Source organism: Barbatula barbatula, assembly GCF_947034865.1.
Source record: "Barbatula barbatula genome assembly, chromosome: 15".
In the NCBI taxonomy this organism is placed as follows: domain Eukaryota; kingdom Metazoa; phylum Chordata; class Actinopteri; order Cypriniformes; family Nemacheilidae; genus Barbatula; species Barbatula barbatula.
The window spans coordinates 6492570-6511820 of NC_136778.1; the positions used below are offsets into that span (position 1 = coordinate 6492570).

At 37.6% G+C, this 19251-nt stretch overlaps 1 protein-coding gene across 3 annotated transcripts in view; it reads left to right on the forward strand.

Annotated features, from left to right (window-relative positions):
* Nucleotides 1–7358: 7358 nt before the first annotated feature.
* The window catches only part of hmcn1 (hemicentin 1), a gene marked incomplete at its 5' end in the record, with an annotated part of 67092 nt that continues 55199 nt past the window's right edge, over nucleotides 7359–19251 (forward strand). For all 3 annotated transcript variants that reach the window (XR_013787660.1, XM_079474724.1, XM_079474725.1), the window contains one exon: nucleotides 7359–7608. Coding sequence is in view for 2 of the 3 variants with exons in the window: in XM_079474724.1 (XP_079330850.1) it covers nucleotides 7359–7608 (250 nt within the window). The remainder of the gene's footprint in view (nucleotides 7609–19251) is intronic.

Below are 19251 nucleotides of genomic sequence, written 5' to 3' on the forward strand. Positions count from 1 at the left end.
TCTGTCTTGCATATGTAAGCATAGTCAAATAATGTAAACCTCACACACTAACACAAGTGCTTTTTGTGCTATGGGACTGTTGCTTGGGGGCTCGCTTTAATATGCCAGACCATAATACGAACAAATTAATCTTGCTGTTGTGGTCACGCTTCAGATATGAGGCACTGGCTATACCAATCTTTTTTTAACCAAATTATAGTTATGCATTTTTTAGATCAGTTGGTCATTTTAAATCTGTTTTTGTTTCTGTTTGTTTTTCATATGTTTTAGTTTCATGTGGTACTCATTTGTGATGATTCTGTTTTCAAATAATTTGTTTGACATTTTTGGGGTATAAAATAAAAGACCCTAATCAGAATCATTTAGCATTTGGTGACACTGTCACACATTTTGTTTTAGAAAAGAAAAATATAATAATCCCTCAGATGTGTCTTGATCTTGTTTTTTGTCAATAGTAAACAGAATCTTGAACAGTTATCATAAACACAAATCTTAAAACTGTATATCTTAAATGCTCTGGAAAGACACTTGGTAATTGATTCAGAATTCGCGATAATTTAATACAGCGATCATGATTAACCCAAATCTGCAGGTTTATAAAACAACAAGCATTTTAAACCACATAGTGCTTTTGTTATGTCTACCTGTGTTGCTAAAACATGCTGCATTTCTTGGAACCGAGAGCACGTACACATAAGTCAAGGTGAAATTCAGCCTGCATTTGGTTGAACAGAATGCTAGTATAGGTGTTATCTGTTGTTGTTTGAGTAATGTGTGAACGTCGCCCTCATCTTTCTACCCGTTTCTTCTTACTCTGCCCACACACATGTGAAGGTGCCATTGTTATATCACATATTACATGCTCATGCCAAGCAGGCATTACATTTCCTCTACAGTGATAAGAATGACCTTCCTCAAGGCTTAGAGGACATTTACCTCATTCTGTCTGAACTCTCTATATCATAGATGGGACATTTTTATGAAAGTGACGGCTTGGCTGTGTATCGCTTCTGTCTGAAAGGAGTGCCAGCTAAATGATGTAGCACATATGTAGCAGTTTAGAGCGTGATAACATGAAACAGGAAGGACAAAACAGGAAGTGGGTGATGAAGTCATTTTTACAAATATAAATGTGTTTGGGGGACACATTTAGATGTTGACAATGGTTGGTTGGCTAGTTGGTTTGTTTCCCAGTTCAAGCCAGCTATTGATACCACTGAAAGTGTAAAAACTGTGGTTCTGTGACACTTTTAAAGCCCAAAACAATAACATCCGCTCAATCAATGGTGTCAGTGTGGGGCGGAGCTACCTGTCTACCTGACAAATGACAGATAGGGTAAATGTTTCTTTTTTCGATTCTATTTCAAACACTGTGAAGTTCCATTCGTTCACAAGAAAAATACATTTGCATTATCGTACCATATCATACCACATACTGGCTGCTGCTCACACTCTGAATAGATAGAGAAACAGGTCACATTAAATGCACTTATGCATTAATACACACTCACAAGGATACTGTAGTTTTTTTTTCAAAAATAGTGTTAAAATGTACTTCTTTAAACTAGAAGTATTAGTATACAGAGACATAACTTGCTCTTACATTCGAAACGAGACTCTAATCAACCTCTTAAAGTTATCTGTTAAAGATTTTCATGCTTTGTGTAAACACTCACATACAGTATTCACTCTTATATTATGTACCTTGAGAGGTAAGGATATAGGCGCTCATTCAGCATAGTCCATTGTTGTGCCAATATTTAAATTTGATAAGTTGGCGTTAGGGAGACAAAACATAGGACAAGTGAAGGACATTATAAAAAAGAAAAATGTTGAGGGATAGGAAGGAAACATATTTTTCCCAGGTTTTTTCAACCCTTGTTGTTACGTATGGTGTGATTCTGGTGTCTGAGAATAAATTATTTCGCTGGAAACGGTCATTGAGCACCGTTCCCACATGCTGTGTTCCTGTTTGACATTCCAGTCTAAGACAGGAGATGGACAAACAAACATGGTAAATCAGCACCTGGACACAGGTTAACCTTGCAGTCGTATGCAATGTCTGAATACGGTGCTTGTTTTGTGAAAACATTTTACATCAAGATTAAAGGAAGATTAAAAATTATAAAGATTTGGTTCGGTCTAAAAGTCTAACACTATTTTTTTAACTTTTTTATTCCACTTTTTTATTAGCGGCATAACAATTTAGGTGATTGTTTTTGCCCTATACATCAAAATACTTGCGGACCCTTTCATGTACTTTTCAGGCCTCTACAATCAGTGCTACCTTTCACCACTACTGTAAAGTTTTGTTGTGCACAGGGTCAGTGTCACAAATTTGCTTAAATTTGATTAGTGAAAGAGAAATCGTACAAAATTCTTCCCTTTACATCACAACTTGAAAATCATACCTTCCCCCACTAACACTGTATGTGATGTAAATCATCACATCTCCTTTCGACTACATCACATCCAGGTTATGTAACACTGTTTCCTGGTTACCCTGGAGACGGAAGCTGCCCCTCTCTTCACCTCCCTGCCAGCCTCCTGTCTAAATCTACGGAGGTAATGGCACCGGATACGGTGTGAATTAATGAACAGATTGATAGGCTGTTTTGTTATTGTGCATGTTTGTATGTTTACAGATGAGCAGTGTTATGCATTTCAATACTTATACAGAGAAAGAACAATTGGGGTTTTGTGCATTTGAAGTGACCCACATTTCCCTTGAAACGTTATTGTAAGCACATAGTGGCAGTAGACATAAGATAAGAATAGTAACTGGTTAAGGATGTCATGGCCTTGCTGGATATCGACATTGGAATTTATTAGTGTATATAAAGCCCCAGCCCATCGGCCAATGTAATCACCAAGGGTTAAATTTTGACTTTAATAGTTGACAGAAAAAATATGTTTACTTTTGGTTTAATTTTAACAATTCATGATTAAAGGTGTCATATGGCGCGAAAATAAGTGTTATCTGTATACACATTGCATTGCATCTAAAACCAATGATAATATTCCTTTAAGTTGTGTCATATGACTCATTTAGCATAAATGCAAATACATTGGCCATACAATGAACATAATCCCCTTAATAAATCTGTTGCTCTTTGCTTAGTTCACTTCAATAAGTCATTTTCATTACAGACTTTAATGAGTACCTCTGAAGTATAATTTACTTACCGTAATGTTTTATTCATCACTAACTATTCAGTACGGTTTATAATCAAAGCACTGGCTGAAAGTTGTTGCTGTTTATGGATTGCTATTAAAACATTTATGCAATTTTACATAGAAATTTCATTGTGATACTTTCCTGCTTTCCTGTCTTGTTTAATCAATTGTAATCCGCTAACCTAAAGAACGAGCAAAAAATATTGTACAGTATTTATTGGTAAGGGAATAAAAAGAGAAAGCTCTTCAGATATTGTATAGATCTGGGGGGTGCCACAAGGCTCCCTCTGCTGCCCGCTCTTTTCAGCCAGTGTTACCCTGCTTCATGAACCAGTGCCCTGTGTGCTCTGTGTTCACTGCCACACAAAGAATTGTTTTGTGCGTCATTACTGGGTTGAAAAATGTGCAGATGGCACAGAATGGCAACTCTAAAAACAATAGCAGAGAGAGAGTTATATCGCACCACTCTGGCCATTGACATGGTAACTACACAACATTGCTGTATAGGCTTTATAAGGGGACATTTGTAATTTCTCCCATGCCTCGTTCTTTCTTTTCATTGTGCATGGTTAGAGGCTTGTTTTGTAATTTTCCTTCAGTTGGTTGTCATGGTATGTTAATTTTTACAATGAATATGGAAGGTACTGCTCAAAAGACTCAAAGTGTTGTCATATGTCAGATTCAAATACTTATGGGTGTACAAAACCCTCTTGAATTACATCCAGACATTTATTTTATGGCCTTGACCTGTTGTCATTACGAACACATGATGGCTGTGCCTGTTAGTGTTTTTGTGTTTGCATGTATGGCATAGCTAAAGTATACTATATATTTTGTCACTATTGAAGTGGGGTCAAATATTATATTGAAATATAGATGTGTGTGCTTTTGTCAAAGTGCAGGGGACTGTATTGATCGGTAGTAGTGGGACACAAAGAGGGTCTCTGTGGGGATTAGGTGCAGTATAATCCCTAGGATTAGTGCTATTGAATAACAACTGAGGGGGCTTCTTTACTGTTCTGTTTAATATGGTGCATACAGGGACAGATGGAACTGTCTGTAATGTGTCCTGTTTTTAGGAAGGAAAGCAGGTGCTTACATTTGAATAACCTTGATGCCACAGATTGAAATGTGTTGTAAATACTGAAGTGATAACTCTAGTAACAAGTGGCATAAATTTCAACAGGATTTGTCAAAAGAAATTCCAGATCAACAGCGTGTTTGTGTGCCAGACTGTGTGCCAATGTCAATGATATCTATTATAAGATATTGTCTTCAATATGGCACACGTGTTTTTCTTTTATAGAATAAATGTTCTTATATGAGATTGTTAAAAAAGTTTAAATTGCTGTTTCACTTGCAATCCTCAGCCATAGCAAAAAGAAAACATTAGGAAGGAAGTTCTGCATCAACCTGCCATGGTTCTAGTCATGTCACACGGTAAATTGCATAAGATTGGGAAATGGAAAATTGCACAAGCCAAACACACAGAATAGTTTCTATTTTGGTTTGTCAGAGAATTGGTTTGGCTCACCATCCGTCAGTTAGCTTTTGCACAGTATTACATTTCCCTGGTTTCTCCTCATTAAAATGGAGCTTGACACCTCACTGCTGAAATGTCCATTACATTTAATCTTTAATGTTTAATGCAGAAGATGGTATAAAGGTAAAGGTGTCATTTATTTTTATTTGAAATATATTTTCCTGTAATGGGTTAATATCTAGGCAGAGGAAATTAAACGCGAATGAATGTCAGTTGCTTGATTAATACGTGCATGCCAAAGTCTTTAATAGTGTAGCTGGTACCATTTCTGTTTTAGTAATTTTGTGCCCTACTTTTGTGTGTCTTTGACCTTGGCAGCGCCTAGTACAGGTTACTTCTGGTTTGAGGTCACGATTCACTGGGCACATCCAACATAAACATCCTACCTCATTTCCACATCAACACACAATTCAAAGAATACCCAAGATCAACGCACCTGCGTCAACAATGGAAAAACAATGCTGTATGAGAATAAGATAAAAAAAACATTTTAATTCCATATAATCCATTAGTTGGAGCAGTCAGATGAGACATGCTTAAAGTAGGGTCTGGCCTATATGTTTTTTAGGTTTGATATACAGGTATGTTAGATATATGAACCCAATGTAAATAGTGTTTGTATTGATCTGTATAAAGTCTAAAGTTTATCTCATATTAGTTAATGGTAGACGGTAGACAGTTGTCATGGTTCTCGTGGTGAGACACAGAGAGAGGACCCAGGTGCAGACAGCGGGTAAGGGGTTAACAAATTTAATAAATAATAAAACAAAGACCCACGAGGGGGTAACAGAACAAAACATGGATACATAACATGACAGGACTAAGACTAACTACACTGAAACAAAACTTAAATTAACTCTTTGACATAAACTACACATGACTAAACTAACATAACACAGGAACTCACCACACAAACCACAATGAACCAGCACAAGACAGAAGACACAAGGGCATTAAATAAGGGAGCAAATCAAGAGGGAAACAGGTGTAGGCATTAATCAATAACGAGGTAACAAGAGGACGGGAACAATGACGAGACCGGAAAGAGTATGGAAGGCCATAAGAACAATAATTGTCTCTCTCCACATTTAACATGAGGTTATGTCATGATCCTGCCACTAAACCAAGAGAAACATGACATGATGCAGCAGAATCATGACAACAGTAGCCTACTTGCTTTTAGCTTTTGTTTTATTGGCTAAATATTTCATTTATCAAAACATAAATTTTAAATATAAAGTATTAATTATTAAAATTGTGCAATTAATAATATTTAGCTTAAAGCATTATATATTTTGTATTGTTCTTGCTTTTCAGATTAAATATCTAGGCTACTGTTGCATCCGAGTAACATAGCTTTTTCCTGAGTTGTAGCTCCCTCTTGTGGTCAAAATCGAGACTTGTCTTTTTCTTTTGTGGAATGGGGAGGGAGTGTGGGAAAATAAGTCAACCTTATCATCACTTGAGCCGTCAACATCCCTGCATTGAGCTACCAATAACACGTAACAAGATGTAGTTCTAGACTAATAGACCAAATCGGAAATTGAACGAAAATTGGGTTAAATGGCTACTTCTCTTTCTTCAAGCAAGTACAAAGTTTCACGTAATTCAAGGAATAGTTCTGTGAGGAATCAGGATATCCTGACTTCTGTGTTAGTCATTTACAGTGTGTTTTTTTTACAGTAAAACAGCTACTTTTCGTGAATGCTGTTTTGTGAATTATGCACAACCTTTGCCTTTCCCCACAATTTATCCATTAAACAAAACGGCACTGATAAGCGTCTAACAATGCGGCAAATCCATCATTTTAAACCAGAACTTGTACTACGCAATGTATGACATTCTCCATTTGAATTATATCTTAACTACGTCATAACGACCAGTCGGAAAAATATACCGAGTGATCGTTTTGACTTTGGCATGTAAAACTGAGGACCTTTATAGGTTGGGTATACATACAGGTGTATCATGTAAATGTTCAAAAGCAAATCAAACATTTAATTAAACATAGAGTAATGTAAAAAACGAGCGATCGTTTTCTGGACAGACTCTGGACACTAGATGGCGGTAAAACGGAAATAAATCAGCGACAGACGAGGATACTAATTCACAACTTCAAGGTAAAATAAATGACTTAAATTTAATGAATTAACCATAAATGTTTTTTAAGCTCAAAATGTGTCAATTTTGACAAAGCGACAAAGGTCTGTTGTTGCATGTGAAGAAAATGAAATGTAAGCCTATTCATTTAGTCTGTCAATACGCACAGGACCCCCTTACAACCTCAAAAAGAACAACGGACCAATCACAGAGCAGCTGTGAGGTAAAACGGCCCGAGGTGTCTCTCGGCTGGTGAGAGAAGTTATACAGTGTATCAGAGAGACTTCAGATGAAGCGCAGGCTCGTGTCCGCGCACTGAAAACAACTCGCCAGCATCCTCACGCAAGCGACGCTCAGGAGAAAGCTGACTGCTTTTCACTCTTCTTTAAACTCAACCGTTTTACTTCACAAAGATTTGTTTTCCTTATTAGTCTCTATTTTGACATTGCGATGTCGTGCCAGGTTGTCTGGCTTTAGCTAGGCGCTGAATTCTGTTTCGTTTTTTCCCTGAGGAACGGCAGTTTCTCAAAACGCCGAGATGGATTTGAGACTTTTGCGGTTTTTGCTTAATCTGGTATTAGTCTTTCTAGCTTTGTCCTCGGCCCAGGACACAAATGAAGAAATCCCAGAGGGAGCGTCCACCTTAGCGTTTGTCTTCGATGTCACCGGCTCCATGTACGATGATTTAGTTCAAGTGATTGAAGGAGCATCGAAGATTTTGGAGACGTCCCTCAGCAGACCCAAGACGCCACTGTACAACTTCGCCTTGGTTCCTTTTCACGACCCAGGTACACGAAATAACACGAATAACCTTTTACTCATCCCCCTCCTGTCTTATGTAAAACCACTAAGGGAATTGGTATTTCTTCCTAAGTGCAACAAATGAAGCAGAACAAGGTAGAAACCTGCGGTAGAAATGAGCCGAACTTGCATAACATTAAGTATACAACTTTCAGAAAACATATAATTAAACATTAAAACGTTTTTTAATCCCTGCTTCAAATAATTGAAGAAATATGCTTAATAGTAATTTTGCAAATTTTTCTATAGACTGTGGAAGGAATTACCTATAGTCGTCCTTTAGTCACATACATCCTTTTGAAGGAACATGATATTTTAAAGGTCACGGTGAATGAATGCAACTCGTCTATAGAGTATTTTGGTTGCCAGAAACATGTCAAATGTGTTAGTTTGCTGAGAGTTGCTTGTTATGAATGCTGGAGTCTCGCACCTATAGGGGGTTATCAAAGCATTGTTTGCAGTGCCCAGATGTTCTGTGTGCTGGATTCACTGTCATTATCATTCCGTGTATTCAGAGCTCGGAAACAAGCGTTTGACTGGCTGCTCTTTTTCCATGCACAGTAATGTAACTGTACAGGACAATAAGGTCACAACAATCCGGTACTTTTCAAGAAGGGAGGCGTGCATTTTAAATCATGTTGGAAACATACACAGGTATGCGTAAAGCATATGGCAGTAGTGAGATGCTATCAAAGTTTCTCGATATTGAATCAAAGCCTCACATTTGGACTTTTGGCACTACTACACCTTCTTCTTTGGCTTTACTGGACATGTGAACAGAGATGATGGATATGTTGGGCTCTGTAATTAGTTGGTGGTGCAAAGACGAAAGAGTGAGAAAAGTAGTTCACTCTTCGCTCTTCTAATCAAAACAAAGAACAGTGCCAGTGATAAAAATAAGGTGGGAAAGATCTTGTGGTAAATGTGGCAGTATGATCGAAACAATTTATCTAGAAAGCCTGCGAAGAGTGAGAGAGTCTCAAAGTTTTGTCTCAGGAGATCTTATGCCCCCCTTTCTTCATTCCCAACCTGAATCTGACCTGAAGTGTCCAAACACAGCACGTCAAATACATTTTCCATCCATTCCTTTGGGCGTTTAGGAATTTCTTTCATGATGCACGCTGTATCTGGTTATTGCTTCAAAATGCGCTGTCCACTGTAACTAAATCAAAAGATTTGCAACACGAAAGAAGGCTCTTTGAGGGTGAGAGGGAGAGATATTGCATTTTCCTTTGCAAAAACAGTAAATCAGTATTCCAGATGTGTGCAATCATGTACTGAAATCAGACTGTTGCCTATTTGTTTGCATTGTGTCGTAGATTGTTTTTCGATTTTGTCTTGCAGAAGGAAAATGCTGCCAAAGTAGTGGAATATTCATTATGTTGATGCATAACATGTACAGCTTGTTTGTAAAAAATTGTCATTTGCTAGCGATGAAGAATTTTCTGAAAGATTTCCATTTTTATTATTACACACAAACACAGGTTTGGCCTTTGCTGGGGCAGTTTTAAAATCAAACCAACAATCTTTCTGTGTCCCAGCTGTTGTGTTTCTATAAATATTTGAAGTTTCTTTAACAAATCAAATTCTTTGTGTATGTGGTTATACTTACCGGGTATAAATAATACTTTCTGATTCTGACACAGAAAAATCATACCTGTTACACACCCACTAAACCTGTTTTGTCTACTCGGTTATCTACTTAATGCCGTAAACAAATAGAACATATTTGGAAGTGAAGCTCACTTTGGTATATAAAGGGTCTGTCAGGTCTGTCTTTGTGATAAACATGTGTTGAAGAATAATCTAAAAGATTATTAATCTAAAATGATTCTGCTCTTACCCCCTTGACTTTGACCTGGAAGAGGAAATAGAAAGTCCCCTGGGCACTGAAGAAGTGTTGGCTAGAGGAGTTTTCAATGAGTTTCAGATGTCCAGAGAGCTTTTATAGATCAGTTGGCTCATTTAGCAGTGTGTGGCCACAGGCTTCACTATGCTACTGCTTTCCTGAGAGTCCAAAGATGGTCATACCTGACCCGTTGAGCGAGAGAGTTGCGCCAACTGAATTCAAAAATTTCGCTTGTCACATGATTCATGGAACCATCAGATAGTTCCAGGAAGTTATATTTCACAGGTAATTTCTGCCAATCTCATATTAATCTTGAGTGATTAAAGTGGTATTGCATACATCGTATCTTCCAAGAGTATTTAGAAACGTGAGCTTCTAGAGGTGGGACTAGTGGGGAGAGTGGGGTGGAACTACAGCACGAGCAAGCAATTCATCATCACATTAATCTCTTCGTGTTTTTTTAACAGGGTAAAGAAGTCAGAATGCATTACAAAGCATGATACCCGATCTTTTAATGCTTTATTTCTTAAATTTTTTTTATTCATTAAATGAATTACGTCTTTAAATGGGTTAAAAGTTTACCTCAGTTGGTCTGTTAAGCCGCAGCTCTATGCATTACTAGTACTTTATGTGAACTATAGAGAGCCTCCATGGACCGCCACTGCTGTGAAAAAACTGTTCCAATGGAGTCAACAGAGTTGACGCAACTCTCTCTCTGAATGGCTCTGGGTGATCCCAACCACACTCACACACACACCAATACACACACAAATACACATGAAGTCATAAAAATGTGATTGCTCGCAATCCACTTGCTGAATTTGCACGTTTCTATATCTGAATATGTATATAAAAGTAAGTGTGTGATTTTGAGCCTCAGATTCATTTAGGATTCACGGCCTCCAGAAACTGTTGGAAAATGCTGTCACAAATGAAATAAAGACAACAGAGAAAATATGGATAAACAAACTGCCTTTATATTAGACTAGTATTACAGGGAGCTGGCTGAACTTCACAGGTTATGTAAGAGTGGATAGGATATGAATATAATTCAGTATGGTGGAGAAAAGGGGTTTCATTTAGTTTTAGAGGCTAATGATAGCTTTGTCTTCCAAAGCAAGTAGGCTAAATGCATTTTATAAGGAGTCGAAGGAAAGACATTTCCTTAATTTGGTTTGAGCTTTTTTCTCAACACTCTTTCTTGCTTATGCACACACACACACACACACACACACACACACACACACACACACACACACTCTTCTTTAGCTCTATTAGTTATGATTTTATTTGACAGCCAGTGACATTTAGAGACTTTTAGAGACACTGTCAACTCAACATTCCTGCTTTGGCCTTCATAATGCTACGTTTACACGATGAAAAACTGAAAAGTTTTTCTTTTGCGTTTTTGAAAGGTTTCACCTAAATACGATAACGTTATCAAAACAATCCGCGTTTACACAGATCCGCAAAAATGATGAATACGCATGCCATGCCATGCCATGAAGCGTTAACAAACTATTGAGCAGCACAAAAAATGTCATCCTCTATAGTTGTATTTGTTTCTTCTTCTTCTTCGTTGTGTTTGAGTGTAAACGCGCATACCCCACCCCGACAACTAATACGCATTCGCACAATGTAGTTTTCTCATTCTTGCTTACTTCGGGGTTTACACGGAAATGAGAACGCCGTGGTTTTCAAAAAATTGCACTTTGAAACCCGTTTTCAAAAGTTTGCGTTATCGGTCCCCTACAACACCGTTTCCGTGTAAACGGACAGCCAAATCTCATAATTGTTTTGCGCTTTCACTTGAAAACGGTCTCATGTAAACGGCCCCTAAGTTTTCATTTACCTGCTGCATCTTCTTTACTCTGGTTGGTCACTCACTGTAAGCTGTGACCAGAACTCTTAAAAAGGTGAAGGAGGGACATTGATGCTTTTAACATGTTCAAAGCTCATTCCTCAACTAAACATCTTTTTGAATCTTTTGCCTCTTGCTCTCAGAGGCAACATTCATCTTGGAATACCCCTAGATTACAAGGGTATTGGCATGAACGTGGTCCTTAATGATGCCATTAGGCAGGAATTTGTGACGGTGGGTGGGGTGGGTTAAATAGGGTTTCAGAGTTTGGTGTAGGACAGTATAATTCTCCTGCCTGGTCTCTTTAATGATGAGAAGAGAATAATATAACGCTCTCTAATTTGAGAACAGTGCGTGTGCTGATTGCAGTGCCAGCGAGCCATTTTCAAAAGTGCTGCTAACCTAGTAGTTACTGAGAAACAATGAGTCATCATTTAATTTCAGCCAGTCGAACAATCTTCAATCTATATGGAGCTTGATGACAGCCTTCTTCGTTTCAATAGATCTCCACCTCTAATAGCTCTATTGAAAACTACAAATGTGCAATTGGTTTTAATTCAGGATTTCGTTTGGATTGTGACCGCACGTTTGCCTGAGGATCGCTGCATTCTGAGCCTTAGGACTTGTTTTGATTGGATGCAGATATATTTCTGTGACCTTCTGTGACTGTGCAGTGTGAAGGCTAACTTCTGCTGGGAAATTGAACTTGAGATGAGTTTGGAATGAAAGATTAAAGGATGATAGATGACATTTGGCCGGTGTATTATTTTCAGATGTTTGAAAGGAAAACATGGATATCATTAGAGAATAATAGCATTAGTAGATGTAGTCTGTTGAAAACTGAAGGTGCCTTATATGAGTTGGAGAAAGTTTTACATGCTTTGGGCTAAATTCAATTTCATTATTGGTAATGCCTCTTGGACAGTTTTTAATATCCCATACATTTGGTTTCTTTTTAAGTCAAATGCCAGGGATTCAAACTCACCAGGTAGGTGTTTCGTAGGTTTAGATGCTTAATGAAAGATTTCGCCCAATACTGGCAATTCTGTTAGCATTTAAGTTGTACCAAACCTGCATGACTTTCTTTTATTGAACCTTAGCCCCAGTCACCATTCACATATATTTACATTTATGCATTTGGCAGATATAAGATATTTATGTGGCTTTTTAAAAAATGCCTTAGAAGAATACATTACTGGTGTGTATCTCGAGACAAACCAATAGCACTGATATATTTTAAGATATTTCTGGGCAAGTTATATTCAGGTAAGACAGGTCACACATTCATTTTAGTCTGGGACTAGCCTTAAGCCTTGTTTGTGAAACCGGGTCTATTAAAGATTTTAAGTCTCAGGATAGTAACAGATATCCTCGTTTTAAATATTTTCCAATAAAATAACATTTAGATAGACAGGGAGTAGTGAGAGACTCATCTAAATGATTTTCTCAGTTTGTATGGAATTTTTTTTGCCTTTTCCCTGCTCTCGACCCCAGGTTTGCATTCCTTTCTTGGTCTGTCTATTCCGGTCTCCCTGCATCACTCTCTGTCTCACTGTTCTGTAGCTCCCAGGAGAGTTTCCGTCTCGCTGCTGAAAAATGTCCTGAGCGCCTGAAAAAACGCCACTCAGCTCTCAGCTGGCATTGTCAGTGTCTGCTGTAAGAGGATGTGTTGTGATCGTTGGCTTTAAAGAGCAAACGATGGAGACCTTCTAGTCATTCAGTGCAGGCTTTATCTTTAGAACAGCGCAGGTTCTGCTCTACTGAAAGTTTTCTAGTAGGTATTAAAGAAATGTGAGGAAATGGATGGTTTGACAAAATCCTGTTGGTTTGTGGTTTCGAGTTGGTAGAAAATGTGTGTGGTCAATGGTGCCAGCCAGTTCTTTATCTGTACACCATTTAACAATTAAGGCAAAAACACTTTACATAAGAGCAGCATCTGTCATGTGCTGAAAGAGTTTGTATTACATCATGGATCGCACTGTAACACATACTTACAGTTACCTCATTGAAAGATACATTGGACCCAACAGTCTTTAATTACATTTTGGTTTCAAAATGACTGTATTTGAAAGTAATGGCATCTATATGTTACATAGCTGTAGATGTCTCTGCATTTTAAGCAGCTGAGAAGAACTGCTATGATACTTAAGAAAGCAGGTCCAAGTAAGAACCTTAAGTTAAAATTTTCATTGTTTTAAATGTGATTAAATTCTTTGTTTACAAAGGATATGATGATGAACAAAAACATGCGAAAAGTTGACCGCTTGCCTCCTATCTCGTCTTTTAACTCCGCTAAATATGGGGCGTGGAGTGACGTCAGATAAACGGTATTTCAGAATTTCAGGCTTCTTATTAGTATCCAGCAGTAATGCATGCTGGTAATGATGTCAAGAAGCTGTCAGTAGAGACAGACTCCGTTTTTATCAGATGCTACTTTGTATTTAGAATGTGATAATTTTGCATCAGTTCAAACCATTTAATGACTTGAAACAAATTAAGTTGATCGATTAGGTCTCCTGATAAAGACAATAAAACATTGTGACAGATTTGTCATTTCTTTCCACCACTTTAGCAAAGCCTGAGTTTCAGAGTGCAGAGTTGTGGATCGTGCTGGACACTTGTGTTAATAGCTCACAGCTGCATTCCAGCTGTATTTAGTGACATCCGACAACAGCTCATGGGCCCTTCTGGTACAACAAGAGGATTTGTACTCCCAAGCCAGACAAAATGCTGGATTACTTTAGAAATCTTGCGTGTCGATGCAGGTCTGAGCTTTTTGCATGGTCTGAGGTTGGGGTACCAACTTTAATCTCATAAATGAGTTAAATCGTTCTGCCTTCCCTCCCTGTTATCCTTCATAATAGGGTTTTGTACATTTTGCGTACTTTTAGTGTAAGTGTTTGATTATTTAACTCATTGCGGTTCTGGTGTCAGCTGGAGTCACATGCTGAGAGAAACACCTTGACCCGCTTTGACAGTTTTATGGGGTGCTGCAGTTGCACCACCAGCCATTCGACGATGTCAATCAAACATGAGGCCCTCCTCCAAAGGGCATTTATTTGAAATCCCAAACCTCTTTCATCCAATGACATGCAGCCAAGGCTGACCAGGCCCCAGACCACGTTGGTCTTAATTTGAAACAGACTGGCTTCAGACCCCTGGGCATATCCTTAGTCAGGTTTTGCTGCTTGTCTTTTTATGACGTCAGCGATACGAAAGTCACTCCATATAATTATTGCACTACTTTTGCAGTAGTTTTCTAAACACCTTTTGTAAAACCTTGTTGCTATGTCTTCTGTCTTGAAAATCATAACTTTGTTATTGATTTGTTTCTTTGTTTTTACAGTGAAATATTTAATTAATCTCATTTTTTATATATCATGCTTTTATCAGTCCACACTACAGACAGCACGTGTTGCTATTTACTATAAGTATTTCTGAGTATGAGCGTGAAAGAGTATGACTCACTGTATGTCATGTGCAAAGAGCATTGTGGGATTGTGAATTGGACAGTTTCCATATACAGAAGCATTAAATCGACATCAGGCCTAATAGACATTCATGCACACGCTCATGTCTTTTAAAACAGTAGGTTTCAATCCGGCCAGACGCAGAACACGCAGCAAAACCACAGAGCCACAAAACCACTGTATTCTTTTTCTATGGCATGGCATATTATTTATTTTGTGGTCTAGCAGTCTAGGAGGTATACTGCTCTTAAACTTGGCTAAACACAAAAAGTGACAACATACAGTATAGTTTGAGCACAACAGTCCTATTAAAGGGACAGTTCACTCCAAATACATATGTTTGTATCCGAACAGTTCTGGGATGCTATTGACTACAAAAGTAGAAAGATAAACTACTATGGAAATCAATGGTGCGCCAGAACGGCTTGTTTTCCCACAATCTTCAAAATATCTTCTTTTGTGTTAAACAGAATCGACAAATTTATATCGATGTAACTAAAGTCTGCTGACAGCATGTTCCTTGTGTTGAATTGTTTGGACAATTGTTCTTTATTCTTGCATGTGTTTCTTCTATGCTCTTACATAAATAAATCATGTCAATATTGATATATTTATCTGCCTTTTATATGTATTGAACTATGTGTAGTGGAGTGATTCTGTCTTGAACATACAGTGTGTCAGTATAGAGGCAGTCCTGGCTCATATGGAACTGTTCTTTTTCTTTCTTCCTTTCTTACAAAGACTTACTGTTTAGTAGTTTCCTGGCATGATGTTGGAGCCAATTGAAATGATTATCATAGATCAGAAAAATATTTCTCTTCCTAGAGAGGTCTGTGCAAAATATTTGCTGTCTGTGTGTAACTGTTATTTCCTCCAAATGTTTAACAGTTCATTATGATGTCATTTCTGTTAGTAATTTGGTGTATCCATTGTTTTGTTGTTTGGTTGTTTTTGGAGTGAATTGCTGACTCATGTGACAATAGTTTATAAAAATGGTCATCAAATCCATATTTTATGATGATTTACTGTGGAAACACTTTTTAGTAAAAACATCTAAATAAGAAGCTGTCTACACCAGTTACACAGTTTAAACATTTATAAGTACATATACACTATATAGAGTCAACATGGACAGAGACCTGTAATTAATAAAAGGTGTTTATCCCCAGAACGTTAACAGCGTATGGTGCTCTTAAATTGTTCATTTGCATAGTACATAGTAGGGCTGTGTATTGGCAAGAGCCTCCTGATACGATACATGTCACGATAGATGGGTCACGATACAATACATTGCTATGTATTTTGATACGATACACATTTGCGATATAGTGCAATACTATAAATAGAAAATGTATAAAGTAGAGCTAGAAATACAACATACTGCGAACCACCTGTGAGGATATCTGAAAGGATAAGTGTTAAAACATCCCTTACCTCTGCAGAGTGGCCATGATGTGCGATGCATGGACCTTTAAATCAGAGGTTTGGGTTCCCAAACTGGATTGCACCCCTAAAGTGGGTAGTACTGTCGATACACTATGGATGAAAAAAATATTGCGATAGTTACATGCATATATATATTTTTACACAGCCCTAGTACATGGTGACTTTGCTCGCTGAAATTATAGAGAATGTGATGAAAACTAATGTTGAGGACTGTTAATATGATTGTTTCCACATCTATATAAACTCTCTGGTCTTTGGCCGGAGTTTTGTGGTGGAGGATTAGTAGCTAAACTTCCACAGTGGTTTTCCAGGCTCCAACTATCTCATATTTAACCAAAATCGTTCTTTAGTTTTTCATCTAGATGGACTAGCTTACGTTGAGTGAGTTTGCCTTTAGAGGTTCTTAATTTAAAAAAATTAGCTTTTCTTTCTTTTTCTTTCTTTTTTCTTTTATGCTTTCTTGCTTGCATGATCCTTAAAACATTAATGGGTCTAGACTGACCTGGATTGCTTCACAATTCGTTCAGGCTCTCTACAGGCATTTAGGCAAACATGCCATAATTTTGGATCATGTAGCAGTACCGATAGAATACAATTTGACATGGTATGGTTTTCTTTGTTCATTCAAAAAGTTAGATTGGGACATTACTGCATCTTATTTAAACAAATGGTGTTTTATGTTTACTGTGGAACCAGCACTAAAATTTAAACAGTACATTTTTACAGTTCAATCTCATTAGATTAGGAACATTTTGTATCATCATAATAAAGCCCATTCATTTTAAATGAATCATGATGAAATGAACATGCAGCGTGCTTACAGTGTTTAAAAGGATCATTCTTCGGTGCTGAGCAAAAGCATGTGTCTATGTTTACGTATGAGAAAACATCTTGACGGTTTCCTTTGGAATGATCTAAGATGCCCTAAAATCAAATGGTTTAAATAAATCATTTTATTCTTACTTTTATAATTGTTCTCTTTCTGTTTCATGATTTGAAAAGTTTTCCCTCTCTCTTACTGTATTTACCATGATCTCCAATTCATCACTTGACATCTTCTAAATGTCTTCCAAATGTAAAAAGAAAATCATATTTTTTGAACGTGTCCTCCTAAGAGCAACACTTCACCTTTTTCTTCTTTTTTAACACTATCACATGCTCCTTGCCCTAGTTTCCTTTAACTGAATCATCACTTTTATTTAAGAGGTAAAGAAGAGCAGTGCCCAGGCTGCAAAGATAAAACTGCTTAATCAAGAGAAATATCCCAGAACTCTGTCAACTTTTCCATTCACGAAAGCTTTGACTTGAAAGGCAGTCCCATGCACACCAGTCAAAATTATTATCCCGTTACTCTTAAACATTGCTTTGATCGCCTACATGTTCTTTTTCTACACTCCAAGGGTTTTCCATACTGCCAAAATATGAGCTCTTTGAAAAGATCTCTCGTGAGAGAGATTTCAGACTTCCGCAAGCATTTGTTTATACAGTGTTTTCAAGAAGTTACATTAGACCATAAAGTTATTTGCGGTTAAAATAAACTAAAGAGAACCATAGAAAATCAGTTAAATTGATGTTGGGTAAAGAAAGTTATATATAGAAAAATAGGACAACATATTGCAGTAGAGCTCTGAAGGGATCATAAAACTGATTCAGATACAGAAATGGAAGTACTTCAAAGGGGTCTCAATAACTCTAGCTTAACCTCTATAATTTTTGGAGTCAAGCAATTTGCCTTTTCTGGACACCATTGAGCTTCCTGACAACGTTGCCTTTTTTTCCTATATGTTTTGAGTTTGAGAATAAATTTGCACATGTTTGAATGGGATTTATTAGGTTCATTAAGATGCTGGTTTGGCAATACAGCTACCTCTTTCATTTTGCACGTTTAACAGATTACCAGATCATCAAACCTTAAAAGAAAGCTGAAAGAGAGCATGATGTCATATGGCTTTACAAAAGGGCACTGCGATGCAGTGACCTCACGCCAGGAGCCAAGAGCATACCTGAGTTATAAGGTCTTTCCTATTACAAAGAAGAACATCTGATCCAAAAGGAAATGACAACATAATGAAAACAGGCTGGTCTTTTACAGCAGAGCCATAGCCAGTTAGACCCAGCAGGGTAGACTTCCACAGCATGCTGGGGTAATTCATTCTATTATCAAAATTGCGACAGTATATGGGTTTGTGTGATTCATGAGCTGCTAGCTTTAAAGTGAAGAGGCTTCTATGCATACTTCCGTTCTGTGTTTGGGAACATATAACATGCATTTCTTATAATGTCATCCCATGACATCAGATTATAGAGCACACATAAATTATAAAGTGATTTATTTGTGCTGTATAAAATACTGTTAGGACTCTTTCCTTCCTGTCTCGAGCTTTCTAGCTCCCTGGGCAGAGTCATGACATTGCCACGTCTTTCGGGTTTCTGTTGTGTTATGTGTGGAGACACGTGGCTTTATGTTGTTACTTGGCGCCACGTGCCTTCCTGTTATGTCTCTCAGCCCCACACTCCTTTCTCCTGTAATTGTTTCATTAGGGTTTCATTCCCATCACCTGGTCGGTTAATCACTCTCGTTAGGGTTTCATTCCAATCACCTGTCATCACTCTCCCCATGTAATCACTCCTCGTTAGTGTCTCCCTTTATATAGTCACAGTTTCCCTCTGTTCAGTGTTGGTGCATTGTCTAATGTTTGTGTTTGTTAGCACTAGATGTCTTGGGCTCACGTTGTTGGATTACCCTGGTTCATGTTTACAGTTTGTGAACTTATTTTCACTTTTCTAAAGACCTTGTTTTGTCCCCCTCGTGGGAGGTGTTTGTTTGCCTTGTTTTTTGGTTCATGGTTTCCCCATTGTGGTTGTTTTATTTAATAAAGAATTCTGATTAACCCTTCGTCTGCCTGCATCTGGGTTCTGCCATATGGTGTAATGCCTTGACGGCATGTTTTTACAATTGTCTCCATGTAATTTGTGCCTTGATTTTAAAATATTTTACTGGATT